General features: G+C 41.6%; 1 protein-coding gene across 2 annotated transcripts; it reads right to left on the reverse strand.

Moving 5' to 3' along the window:
• Positions 1–4,855: 4,855 nt before the first annotated feature.
• Positions 4,856–13,669, reverse strand: MEN1 (menin 1). Of its 2 annotated transcripts, XM_053449178.1 has the most exons (10): positions 13,546–13,669; positions 10,955–11,744; positions 9,868–10,076; positions 7,529–7,657; positions 6,454–6,494; positions 6,143–6,230; positions 5,924–6,060; positions 5,649–5,757; positions 5,423–5,575; positions 4,856–5,298 (listed from the first exon to the last, which is right to left on the reverse strand). In XM_053449178.1, exons 2-10 carry the CDS (start codon positions 11,727–11,729, stop codon positions 4,939–4,941), a joined length of 2,001 nt encoding a protein of 666 aa, XP_053305153.1. In that variant the 5' UTR covers positions 11,730–11,744; positions 13,546–13,669; the 3' UTR covers positions 4,856–4,938. The 2 variants fall into 2 exon arrangements, with proteins under 2 accessions (XP_053305153.1, XP_053305152.1); XM_053449177.1 differs by lacking the exon at positions 13,546–13,669 and having other exon boundaries at positions 10,955–11,758.
• Positions 13,670–13,947: the final 278 nt, after the last annotated feature.

Here is a 13,947-nt window from a genome sequence, read left to right on the forward strand (position 1 = left end):
GTGTTTTGCTGGATATATCCAGCCTTGTGTGTAAGAAATAAATCAGTCTTTGTTTTGGTTTTACCCTACACTGAGTCTGGGCTAGTGACTGGATAACCTGGAAAAGTGTGGTGTCCCAGGCTAAGGGAGCACAAGTCAGCGGAGGTAGTCGTTCGGACTAGCTAGCTCTGTGACAGGAGTCATATCAGTTAGACTTGTACATTCGGATTTGGTATGAATCGCCGATTTACAAATTATGGTAAATTTGGTGATTTGTACGTAGCCCAGAAAACAATGCCAGACCTCCCCTCGAATCAGATGTGAAAATGAAGCAAAAAGCTTAGAACTTCATGAGTCGACATTCACTCGTTCACTCTCTCTTTTACTCTCTCCAAATGTTTCCTACCTTCTCTGCCGACTGCTTCCACATCTTCTTCCGCAACTTCTTCTTTATCTTCTATCTTCAATCCTTAATCTGCTATCTTCTTTCTTCACGCACATCTTCAGGACATAACCCGTCAGGAACTTCCACCAATGCAACGCTGGAGCATTAGGGAGAGCACGCCACTTCAAGTGCCTGCCATATTGCCTTCAGTAACGTCATTTTGCCCGATTCACCGACATTACCACAGTGCCACCATTTTTTCATGGAAGTTCCCCCCAGGTTATGTCTGCGGAGATGCGAACAAAGAAAGAAGATAGTAGATTAAGATTGAAGGGAGAAGACAGAAGATTCAGAAGTGGTTGGTAGAGAATGTATTTGATTTAGAGAGGGTGAGAGAGTAAGGGTGGGGCACTGGACAAGGAATTTTGTTCCTGAATCAAAGGTGCCCCCCGAATTTTCAGCTGAAACGAATGGCCAGTGAACGAAACTTGTTGCCCCAAAAACAAACGGGCCAAAAACTAGCCAAAGAATTAGTCCAAATTGTTTTTGGACCATCTGGCAGAGATGGTTGTGGGTCCATTGCGTTCTTGATTTATTAGTGTTGTCAGTCTCCTCTGTGTATCGTGGGGTATGTACAAACCGGACATTTTGTGCTGGTGTGATACTTCAGGTTGTGAATTAGAGTTGACCGTGATCAGTCTCGATAACCCCATCAACACAGTTATTTGGTTCACGATCAGCAAGGTTAGTTTATTACCGTTTTCAGTGGTGTTTTTTTTCTCTCCCACAGGTCGTTTATCTTTGAAAGCACAATAAATGTGATACATTAACCTCTTCATTCCCCTATGGGCGTACCTGTAAGTCCTATAAAAGTATTCAGTTATGCCCTTTAGGACGTACAGGTACATCATGACTTTCTTGCAGCGGCAGGGACATAGATTTCTGTTGCCCGATCGCAAGCGCAAGTGCCAGAAAGCCATTACATGTAGAATTCCCTTCGAGGTCACATCTTCCGGGTGCTGACGTCACACGGAAGGTAATCAGAGCGCAGGATATCCCCTGCAGGGTATGTCTAGACTGCTCATTGCCAGGATTAACTCCTAGATATTATCAGGCCAATAGCCACGTTTCAGAATATACTAAAATAAGTAACTCTGCTAAAGGTCCTTTTTGCCTGCTGGGAAATACTAGCTAATGGAAGGGAGATACTCTCTCCTTCTTCATCTTGACCTTCAGTTGGCACAGTTATCCAATAACCTGGTCCATCTGCCCAGGGTAATCTCTTAAAAGATTCTTTTGTAAAAGAGTTGGGGAAATATGTGAATACATTTACATCTTTTGATAAAGCTAAAAGCTTTTTTTCCCAAAATGTTTTCAACAGGGCCAGGAAAGGACAAAGCCACTTTTCTGGTCACTTAATGTCGCATACCATAGCTTTGGACAGAAACTAAATGCAGTCCAAATAAGTGGATTCATGAAACAGACCCACTTTCTTTCCATTAAGAGGACATTTTTGGAGGTCCAGGGGATATCAGAGATCCAAGTCTTCCTCAGGTAAGATTAACCCCTTAATGACAATAGACAGTCCGGGCACGTCACCCGAAAATAAAGGGTTAACGACAACTGACATGCCAGGACCGTCATGACTTTAAACGGGCTCAGAAAGCGACCTACGTTTGCTTTCTGCACCCAAACGGTGTTGTTGTAATGCCTTGACGTCGAGGCATTCAGCAACACCGCGATCGGCATCAGGGGCCGTGTCTGGCCCCTCCCCGGGGTGTCAACGTCCGCCATACACTGTATGGCGGCGGATGCCCGTTTTAAAAGTGTTTACGAGGCGATCAATGATCACCTCCTAAACTTCAATGGTGTTGCTGAAATGCCTCGATCACGAGGCAAAAAAAAAAAGTATATGTATATAAAAAATATTTTTGTGAGCAAGTCCTAAAATTAGCACATTAGCTTAAAAAATTGTCGCATGGAAAGATTTAAAATACCGTATTGGCTCGATTATAGGCCGCACCCTAAAAGTTAGGTGCTTTTTTAAAGAAAATTTAGATTCTTAGAAAAAAAAAACAACTTAGTGGAATAGATATGCTGCCACTCTGCCCCCCACGGCAGAAGTGCCGGCACCGGAAATTGTCTACACGTATCGCGTGCCGTTTTGGGTATGTTTGAAGCCGGCCAATGCAATTTACCCCATCAAATCATATATTTTTGACAACTAGACACCCCAGGGTATTTCAAATGTTAGTATTTTAACTCTTTCCATGCACTAATTCTACCACTAGTCTTGGTCAAACTTTGTGGTAGTCATTTTTGTTTCACACACGTTTTACTTCAGGTATGAATTAACAGGTTCTGGTATATATCACTGTCATAAAACACCCCAATATGTGTTCAGCAACATCTCCTGAGTACAGTGATACAAAAATAAAGTGAATAACGGCGCTTCTAATAGATATTTAGATATATAAAGTGAATATATATAGCTGCCAGCACTTAACCCCTATGTGACAGTAAAACAAACAAAAGATACAAAGATACATCTGAGTACAGTGATACCCCACATGAATGGGTTTGCCTGGGGGGGGCAAAAGGGCCACATTTGGGACATGCGCATTTTTCAATGTTGAATTTTGGCATTTGGTGATCCACGGCCCATGCCCTATTTGATACATCTTTGAGCTTGGCCATTTCAGTGTGCTCAATAAAACCATATATTTTGAAAACTAGACACCCCAGGGTATTTCAAATGCTGGTATTTTACCTCTTTGCATGCACACATTTTACCATCAGCGGTTTTTCAAAGTTTGCAATATTATTTTTTGTGTGTATTTTTACCCCCACACACCCACTTTATGTACCAATTTACAGCTCCTGGTATATGTCGCTGTCACACGACACCCCAATATGTGTTGAGCAACATCTCCTGAGTACAGTGATACCAACCATGCATGGGCTTGTCAGATTGTTTGGGAGGTAAAAGGCCACCTTTGAGAAGTGTGCATTTTTTGGAGTTTGGTCGGTCTGTGCCCATGTCCTATTTTTGGGACATCTTTAAACGGGGACAATTCGATTTACCCCATCAAATCATAGACACCCCATGGGCATTTATCATGCCAGTATTTTAACTCTTTCCATGCAAGGTTTGTGAAGATATAGGACCTACTCATAAAAAGAAACATCTAAATATATTAATATAATTTGTTTTTTGACTTTTCTCTTTTTACATTTGTTTTGGAACTGGAAGGTTCCCTGACATTTATTTTAACTTTTTTTATTATTATTTTACTAATCACATTGTGATTAGAAAGCTGGGCTCCATTGACTTGGTTGAATGCAGTACCTATCTGGGGGAGCCAGAGTTCTCATGAAGGTTTTGAGATCCTCTCTTGGAAACTTGCTTATTTCTTTTCTCTCACAGTGGCGCTTGTGACTACTCTCCGCAGCGGTCACAGTGGCTCCTGGGGTGGGTTGAGGGGTGAGGCTGAATGCCTCACTAGCGATCGTTGATTCCTACTTCCTCTTACCCGTGACTAAGGGAGAGACCTCATGAAACACAAGCAGTTTCTGATTGTTATAGCACATTTGAGGTAGTTTACGGTAGGCTCTTGGATGAATTTCTGGCATCTGAGCCGACTCTGTGCACCCTCTCAACTAGCAGAGGGACAGCCATGTTGGCGTAGAGCTAGGTACGAGGTAGCCAGTCAGACACTAGTTGTTGAAGTGCTGACCCCTTCACTGACTCTGGTATTTCAGACGTATGTTATTGTGCCTGCTCCTACTTCCCAGGTCTTCAACCTGATCTATAAGTAGTGCTATAACCTCTTCATGAGCCGTTTGTTTTTAACATACTGTTTTATTAAATTATTTTAAATAAATGAAAAATGTACATTTATTTTTTTTATCCGATTAATCGAAAAAATTATCGGCCAACTAATCGATTATGAAAATAATAGTTAGCTGCAGCTCTAGGGTAGTGCTCTGACTCTTGCTTAGATCGCACAGTCAATACACTAAACTGAAGGGGGATAATAGTATTGTGTCCCGAAAAGTCAGCCTATAAAAGAAAGAAATACCCCGGAGTGGTAAGTGGAGGGCCATATGGCAACCATGTGCTGCCCCCAAACTGATGTCCGTGACTGATGAGAGTAGTGCTCTGATTCACCAGGGCAAGGCCCTTTTAGGGAGCAGGAGAGTTCTAGCACTTGTATAATTTAATGGGCTACAAGGTGCCAAATATTAATGGCTGTCTGGTGCAAACAACGGACTTATCCCGCCTAAAAGGACTTGTGGTTTTTCGACCCTCGTGCACGCAGAAAAGAGGGGGGGTCTTGACACCCAGACAGTGAATCTCTAGGGACCGCAGGGAAGCTGCACGTCGGGTGGACTGGAGACTGGTTGGCGGTTACACAGAGACGCAGACAGGGCTTTCCCAATCTCCATGCCAGGCCTCGCTGCTGAAGTAGTATCCTGGAGTCAGGAATACATAGACAACATAGAATATACCTTTTATTTAAAAAATAAACACAGAATATAAAAAATACAACAAACGCCACTACTATCATTTTTTATACTCCTTTGCGTTGCCTCTTTAGATAACCCAATGTGTAGTCCCTTGATGTTGTCCCCCGAGCTCTCTTTGGCTGCACTTGTGACTGAGCAGTGAGCTGAAGCTTAATAGCACTGGAATTTACTTTTGCTGCTACTAACAACTCCTTCATTCCTTTCATCTTCTGGCTCTGGAAGGTGAGCGTTAGTTCCTGTGCAAGCTTGGCTTCCTTCCCCTGTTGCTCAGGGGAAGGGACAGAACATGGCTGGACAGTTTCTTCATGTTTTGACTCCCGTCTTGGACCTCTTCTTCTGGTGTCTTCAATGTCATCATCTTCATTAGACGGTTCTAAGTTGACTATTGTAACCTGTTGCCTGACCTGAATAAACAAAGATGGCAGGTCATATTTTGCATCCATTTCTCACATCCACAGTGAGCTGGCATTTACTACCCTACTTCAAAGTTCTTTTTTCCTGTTACAAGTTATTATTAGTTATTATTACCTGTGCATCATATCTCCCAAGTGACTGGACAAGGAATGTGGCCCATCCCACATGCAATACAGGAGTGGGACTGTCCTCCTCCCATTTACAGATCCCGTCATAAAAACGCAAAAGGTTTGCAAAACAGGAAGGGTCTTGAAGAGCAGAGCCACACTACAAAAAGTAGAAGAATCATTAGTCTCTTAATATCATAAACGCCCCATTTTGTACCTCACTTGTCACTTACCAAACTATCTGATAACACTGATTCCTCTTTCAACAGATTAGGCAGAAGATCATTTGCAATGTCAAACAGATCTTTATAGATCTCCTCATCCTCACGACAGTAATTATACCTAGAGATAAAAAAAAGTGCGTGAAAAAGCACAAAATCTAAAAAATACATTATGTGAGAAAGTTAAATTTGAAGCTGGATATAGAAAAAAAGTATAAGAATAGACTCTTAAAGATGCCAGTAGGCAGGGAAAGAGAGGGATAGATTGTGCAAGAAACAAGTCTCACTCCTGTATAACCGCAGATGTCTCAGCCCAGGCTTTCAGCGCTTCACGCACATTTTTATTCCGACAGTGGTACGCAGCCAAGTAAATGTGCGGATACAGGTGTTGATTTTCATAATGTACTCGGGAGGAATGAATAGCCTGACAGACAAAGAGGAAGAAATGAGAGAGATTTAAAAAATCATTAAAGTAAAAAAAAAAAAAAAAGACTAACCGTGCTCACCTTATTATATAATTCAAGAGGCTTGGGGCGCCCAGAGGTTGAGGAAAGGTCTTCAAGATCTGCCAGATTACCCAGGGCCATAGGATACCTTAAAAATAGTGTAATGTACAGTGGTGGAATAATAATCTGAAATGCAGAGGACTGCATTGGCAAGAGAAGAAAACTTTTACTGAAGAGTCAATCAATACAGAAAAGTATGAGGGAAAGAAAGATGCGCCTTAAGAGGCAGCGAAACACAATGGAATTGGGACAATAAAAAATTACAGCAGAACAAGTGTTATAGTAACAGAAGGTCAGAAAATATGTCTTACTTGTTTAGGTGTCCTCCATCATACAGCACCCACAGCAAACTCTAAAAAGATATGATAAACTATTAGCTTTTCAGAAGTATGTTGACATCCACAGGAGTCATTATGTAATTTAAAAAAAAAACTATTCATTATTCAAAATAATTTCTTCTCATTGAGTTACAGAATTATCTGGTCTTTGCAGTTACACTGTTAGGAACATATCCAGCTTTAGGGGAACTGCCACCTTTATAGCCTTTAGCTTAATTAAATTAATTTAGCAAAACTATCTATAAGCTTGTACTTTTTGTTTTCAAATACTGGTGGATTGATTTTTTATTTTTTTTTCGGCGTAGGCTATGAATCTATGAAAATTTTCCCGGCCTCCTACAGTCATGTGCAATGACTCCTGGCACTCAGAGGTAAGGACAAGTAATTTTTTTAATTGTTTTAAAAACGTAGGTTGAGAGGCAGCATTGCATATGTTGCTAGTGGGATGTGTTACAAATGTGTGGAGATTTGTTTTCTTATGACACCTCAATGTACAGCAAGTCAGCATGACAAATTATTTAATTAAATGTATTAAAAGCTTATAGAAATAAAAAAATTGTGCCAAGAATTTACTATTTTTCCAGTGAGGCAGATCACACCATCATATACACTTTAATGCATTTGATTGCTTATCATTTTCTCCACCTTGAAAATGGATATGCATTTGGCACCCCAAAATCCAGCTCTTGGGCTTTCATGCGATGGACTCTGGCAACCACATCTCTTGTTTGCCAAACAGATCCAGAGTTGACTTGCATAAGAGTTCCAGGAGGTCTAATGAGAACCCCTACACACACACACACACACAGAGAAGGTGGACCCATTGATTTCAGTTTCCTGCGAGACTTGTTGCTTTAAGGAGCCAACAGCGGTTGAAGGAGCAACATGACTCTGAATTGTTTAAAAAGCTAAGTATATTATTCTTCTATAACTAAGGAATGTGTATTTAAGTATTTTGTAAGCAGTTTAATATGCCTTCTTCGTTGTTGGAGTTTAAACATCAGAAGGATAATGCAAATATGACCACATCACCAGGTTGAATTATTACCTGTTGTAACTGCAGTAACTCCAAACTATCCGTATGAGCATCAATTGAAGGGTTAATGGCACAAACCATGAAAGCCACTTCCATGTGGCGGTCACAGCGCAGGTATCTTCCATTTAAATATAACCAACTCTGAAAAAGAAGAGTTGCACTTGTATATGGAGAAAAAGTATAATAACACATAAAATTAATTATCTGTAAGTCAAACGGTCACTTTAACAATTGTTAATATGACTAAATTGTCAGTTCTCTCTCTCCTTCCCACGCCACAGTTACATAAGCTGCCTGAATAAACAGCCTTCTGCTTATAACAACTGGGGGTAAATACCTTATCAGGGATGAATATTTAAGCACATTCTGATATAATGTGAAAATTGGAGTGATGTAGGAACTGATCTAGATATATAATCCAATAAGAGCTGGAAATTAAGAAAGTGGCTCTTATAATTAACACAAAGTGGGTTTCTAATACATATATATTGCTCATCTGCCGACTCCATGGATTTATTGCACTAAATTGTAATTGTAAGAACTGTGAAAATCTGATATAATTATACACACACATACACACAGTTGTGTGAAAAAGAAAGTACACGGTCTTTGAATTCTAATTCTTTGAATTATGTCAGGACATAATTACAATCATCTGCTCCTTAGCAGGTCTAAAATTAGGTATGTTCAACCTCAGATGAACAACAACACATATCAAACTGTGTCATGATTTATTTAAAAAAATGGATAAAACGGAGGTCAACAGCCTCTACAGATCATCCTTGATTTAATCAACTCATTCCTACCCTTCTCCTACTGTTACACTTCACTCTAAACCACCAAGTAAATCGTAAGCTTGCAAGAGCAGGGCCCTCTTTTGTAACAGCGCTATGAAATCTGCTGGCACTATATGAAATAAATGTAATTTCGACATGATGGATGCTTAGATTTAGATGTAGCCTTTCTGGGGAATGAAGCATCCTCCAATAGCTCAGGTATGTCTGTGTAGATCCCATAAAATATATGCTTACCTGGACTACTACATTAATTTATAAAATACAATTGCGGGCACGGCCAGCCAAACCTGCTTACAACATAAAAGAGTCTACAAATCAGAGCAGGTCTAGTGCATTTCCTTATGCTCCAACTCAGAAGCGAAAGACAGGAGTCACGCACTCTGATGTTATCATGCTGCTGTGGTCCCCACTGCAACTGCTACCCGAAGCCCTGTAAATCTGCCATTGTTCGCAAGTATCTAGCCCCAGTGCTGATAGCTCCTGAAGAAAACACCTGTTAGGTGTCTGGTCCTCCCCATGACCCAACCAGGGCTGTTTACAAGGCTTCCCCTGTGCGTAGTACAGTGCCAGAAAGACAGTGCTCCGAAAACAAACGGAAGAGAGGATAATGCATGTACCAAGGATCAGCCAGGAAAACAAAAAGAAAACACACTGGAGCAGGGGAGGTTGCAAGGATTTTATAATGTCCTACCCTACCTGGAAGTGGAAACAATGTATCAGCAATTACATACAGTGTCCTGCATACCAAGTATTGTTTTCACAGCTGCGCTTCCACATTCACTGCTGCGCTTCCACATTCACTGCAGAGGACAGGAGCTGCTGCCAAAGATCTCTAGTGTTTTTCCAAATGGAACAACCAAAAAGCAAAAGATCTTGCACACGAGGAACCAAAACAAGTAGGCATATTTAGGTATATGCCGGTACTAGTATACACATTTAGTCTCTTATTTTCCATATACAGTAGTAATAGCATATCAAATATACCTACCAGCATTTGACTCTCGTGTGCAAGACCTTTTCCTTTCTGAATGACATGGAAACAAAACTCTCTTTAATAAATAAACCAATCTGACTAATAGAAGTCTAGGGAGGAACTGACTTTATAAAAAAATGCCACATATTAGCTTAGGGTGGATTCTAGCACTGGAATATTAATAAATATACCTACCTGCATTGGACCCCTGTGTGCGAGAACTTCGTTTGCTTTCCAAACATGGAAACACAACTCTCCCTTTAATAAATAAACCCCTCTGACTAATAAAAGTCTAGAGAGGAACTTACTTTATTAAAATTGCCACGAAGAATTAGTTTAGTGTGGTGTTTAAGTCTCTAAAATATCACATGACTGACAATGGCACCATCCAGATCTGCAGATAATTTAAGTTTATTAAAACAAAATGAGATAAACATGAGGCGTTTGTCAATGGTAACCCATACTATGAGCATACAATGCAGTAATGTACACAAGTCATTTTGTTACCACAGGACTTCCCCTTTAAATGATTTAGTCATGTTGTGGACAGACTGCAGTCTTACAAAAACCTGCAACCTCACCTTCTCAGAGACACCAGAGTTCACAGATTGTCCCCTTCTGTCCTCATTGCCCTTCCCATGCCAAGTTACTTCAGCTGTCTGCTCACCATCCTTACCAAACACCACCCATGCATGGTCCTCTGAAAGAGCCAGGTGAACATCAGAAAGTCCTAGTACCTGGCATGCTGCCACCACAGCAAAGGCCACACCAGGTGAGTCCAGCTTTGTGCCTATAAGATTAAGGTAGAAACGAAAGAGGTCAACTATTTTAAAAGTGGAAGTCTCTGGAGAAAGGGCCTGGAAAATGCTTGCCCGTTACATTTCGTACAAATAAAATAACAATCAAATTAAAAAACAAACAAACAATAACCCCTTCATCTTTTCTGTTCTGCCAACCAACTCAAGATACGTTGCAACCTGGGGGTCTGTCCGGAGTTTTTGTGCACATGTGCAGAAAGTGCGCCAACTGTCAAAGCACAGCTTCAAACCTCGGATAACTGTCCCTTTTGGTGCGTATTCATGCCCACTGTAATCAATGGGAGACACAGCAGCCAATCACACTGATGCATTGCTAGCAATTATGTGATTGACTCCTGCTTTAGCAACTGCAACAGGGGTCTACTGTGCATGTTCACGAAGTTTACATACTAATATTTCCTGGTTTTAGTAAAAGCAGCCAGAGAAATACGTAAACGAAACCGAAGTTTTGTTTTCTAACTCCAGCAACTAAACAAAAACACACTCTAAATTACATGCAGTACAATACATTAAAGTCCATGCATCTAGGGAGGGGTTCTAAGCTTTACAAAAAGGGACAGTCCAATTGTCCCTGATCTACGGTGTTCCCGGTGGCAGTAATACAAGACTACTAACAGAGGGAATGGGGAAAGGGGCAAATGCATATGGGAGGATTATACAGAATTATGTATTTGCAAAAGGGACAAAAATTAAAAAGGACCATGCATCTATATCACCACATGCATTATAACACTTACGAGGGCTGGCATCTTCCCTTAAAAAAACTGTATTAATCAGCGAAGTGCCCTCTCGCACTACGCACACACAAACATTTAAATACAGTGTAGTTTGCCTAAACCAAAGTTCTCACCTGTCACAAAACTGAAAAGTGATTGTATGTGGGCCCTGTCTTTAAAATAGGAGCGACTCAGGCCATTCCAGATAACATCTGAAACTCTTCGAATGAGCTCACGACTTGATGCACCATCTTCCCGAGGGTAGCAAGACAGATCCACTGCACCACGAGTCTGCGCTGTGAAACGAGCATGCAGGGCCTGCACAACAGACAGATCCAGTGTTGGAAAGTATGGGATAACCTTCTGGCTTTGATCTGTTTTAGGATTCTCTATATTTTCTGTTATACTCTCCTTCCCAGGCCCCATCTTTGAAGTCTGGCTTGCATTGTTGTTCAGTCCAATTTCATAGTCTTTTTCCTTTCTGCCCTCTGAACCATCTCTTCCTGCATTTATTATCTCCTTGGATTGCAATGTTCTAGAGGCATCTAATGCCCCACTATCCTTTTCTTTTCTAGAGTTCCCTCCAGAGCTTGTTTTTCTAGTTTGGTCACCTCTTGTTCCTCTCTTTCCTTGATCAGCCTTAGCACCATCTCGGGTTTTATTCTCCACACTTTTTGGCTTTTCCCCTTCTGAAACTGTCTTGGTGACCGCAGCAACTCCATCCTGTACACTTGTTATATTAGTGGGAACCACACGATTTACTGCGAGGAAGTGTTCAACGTATCCAATTATCAGGGACAGTAGAGTCAAGTCAGGCTCAGGGCGTGATAACTCCCACCGGAAAAGACATATAAGCGAATCCAAGGAGCGCAAGGGAAAGAAGGCCTTCTGGGCTGGTAGAAGGCCCATAGTGTGAGGTGCAAGCTAGTGCAAAGGATTTCACATACAAGGAGAAGTGCGGCAGAAGGGGGGGTGACAAAAACGGAGCAACTGAAGAAGGAAGTAAAAGTGAGAAGATACACGTTAAACATAATATTAAAAAAACATTGCATACACAAGTATAAAGCGCAGAAGTAACTATACTCTCCTTTTAACCGAGAATAACACAACGCATTGGTTTTTTCTTGCCTATTTATGTTACTGTCACTTTTAAAAAAATAAAAAAAAAAGATTCCTGTTATTATTATTATCATCTTTTATTTACCATATTTGCTCGATTATAAGACGACCCTGATTATAAGACGACCCCCCAAAATCTGAATATTAACTTAGGAAAAAAAGAAAAAGCCTGAATATAAGACGACCCCAAAGGAAAAAAGCTTTACCAGTAAATGTTAATTCATGTTAACTATTTTTTTTTTTAATAAAAGCTATGATTGAGAAAAATATTTTTTTGTTTTTATTTCTTGTATTTTCCAACCTGTCCCCCAGTTACGCACATCTGCCCCCAGGCTTGCCACTCCAATATGGCACTGTGGCCCATGATATGCCTTTTAACCCTCTATATGCCACTGTGCCCCATGGTATGCCTTTTGACCCCCTATGTGCCACTCTGCCTCCAGAAATGCCTTATACCCCTATATCCCATTCTGGCATTTAGGGGGTTAAAATGCATATTATGGGGCAGAGTGGCATATAGGGAGGTATAAGGCATTTCAGGAGGCAGAGTGGCATTAAGGGAGTTAAAAGGCATTGTATAGAGCACTCTGCCTCCAGAAATGCCTTATACCCCTATATGCCACTCTGGCATTTAGGGGGTTAAAAGGCATATTATGGGGCAGAGTGGCATATAGGGAGGTATAAGGCATTTCAGGAGGCAGAGTGCTCTATTAAATGCCCCCTTAACGCCACTCCAGAAATGCCCTATGCCCCCATTTAACACACACACACACACACACACCCTATACCCCCATTTAACTAACACACACACACACACACACACACACACACACACTCTCTCTCTCTCTCCCCCCCTTCCCCCTCTCTTACCGGTGCTTCCAGCAGGGGCAGCGGGTTGACGTCGCCTTCCGCTGCAGCCCCAAGGAGGTGGAGTTGGCGGCGGGGGTTTGTATGCGTCCGTCGCGTATACTTTCCCCCGGCTGTCAGAGATCAGAGTTCCCCACACCGATGCGGGGAACTCTGATCTCTGACAGTCGGGGAAGGTCTACGCGACGGACGCAGACAACCCCCGCTGCTAGCCACACCTCCTTCCGGCTGCAGCGGACGTCAACCCTGCAGCGGTGCGGGGGATCTGGATCTTAGTCTCCTAATCAGACCTCTATTTGAGGTCTGATTAGAAGACGACCCCGATTAGAAGACGAGGGGTATTTTTCAGAGCATTTGCTCTGAAAAAAACCTTGTCTTATAATCGAGCAAATACGGTTTATAGCACCAACAGTTTACGCAGCGCTTAATACAATACATAAATTCAAGGGATATGACAAGACAAGAATTGACAGACTAAGATAAACCGATACATTTGGTGGAGAGAGCCCTGCTCGCAAGCTTATTAGCCAATTAAGTAACCAACAGGCTAAGCGATTCTGGGGATACCCACATTATTGGAATATACTTTCAATTTGTTTAAATGTCGAATAAATAATCATGATATTTAATAACATTATAAACGATATATATATAAATATATATAGTATGTCGATAGCAATTCCACCGAAATGCATGCAGGGACCTATAATTTTGTTTTTACCGTTAATTAATCACCTACCTGCTACACAATACGGACACTACTTCCTCCCTACGCTCCAAAGCAAGATTAGAAGTGTTTCCGCCCGCGTTCAGCGACGGTTGCACGTTGGATTCACTTCCTCTTCCGTGCGTTCCAAGCTTTGTTGATGACGAGTCGATGCACAGTAAACGCCTCTTCATCCGTTTAGATGCGAACGAAGTGAAAGTCGCACGATACAGCTCGTGTCCGTTTGTTTTCGCAGATGGTCCGCCTTTTGTAACTGCTATTCTCGGTCCTATGAGCCAAGCGTCCTTAGAAGTGGCCGGTTGCTACTTAATAGTAAAGCCACAAATATACGCAAATGACCGCCTAAAAAGAAACGTTTAAGCGAAACCGTTATTATTACGGGGCCAGTGTCTACCTCATGAACTACCCGGACAG

Source organism: Spea bombifrons, chromosome 10, assembly GCF_027358695.1.
Source record: "Spea bombifrons isolate aSpeBom1 chromosome 10, aSpeBom1.2.pri, whole genome shotgun sequence".
Classification (NCBI taxonomy): Eukaryota; Metazoa; Chordata; class Amphibia; order Anura; family Pelobatidae; genus Spea; species Spea bombifrons.

Bases quoted from the DNA above. Each gene is read 5' to 3' on its own strand.
- MEN1 (XM_053449178.1), bottom strand. From the start codon at position 11,729: ATGGGCCTTCTACCAGCCCAGAAGGCCTTCTTTCCCTTGCGCTCCTTG. The intron at 7,658-9,867 runs GTGAGGTTGCAG...CTTCTTTTTCAG, and splicing joins ACTCTGGTGTCTCTGAGAAG to AGTTGGTTATATTTAAATGG. The intron at 5,758-5,923 runs GTGAGACTTGTT...TTTTATCTCTAG, and splicing joins ACATCTGCGGTTATACAGGA to GTATAATTACTGTCGTGAGG.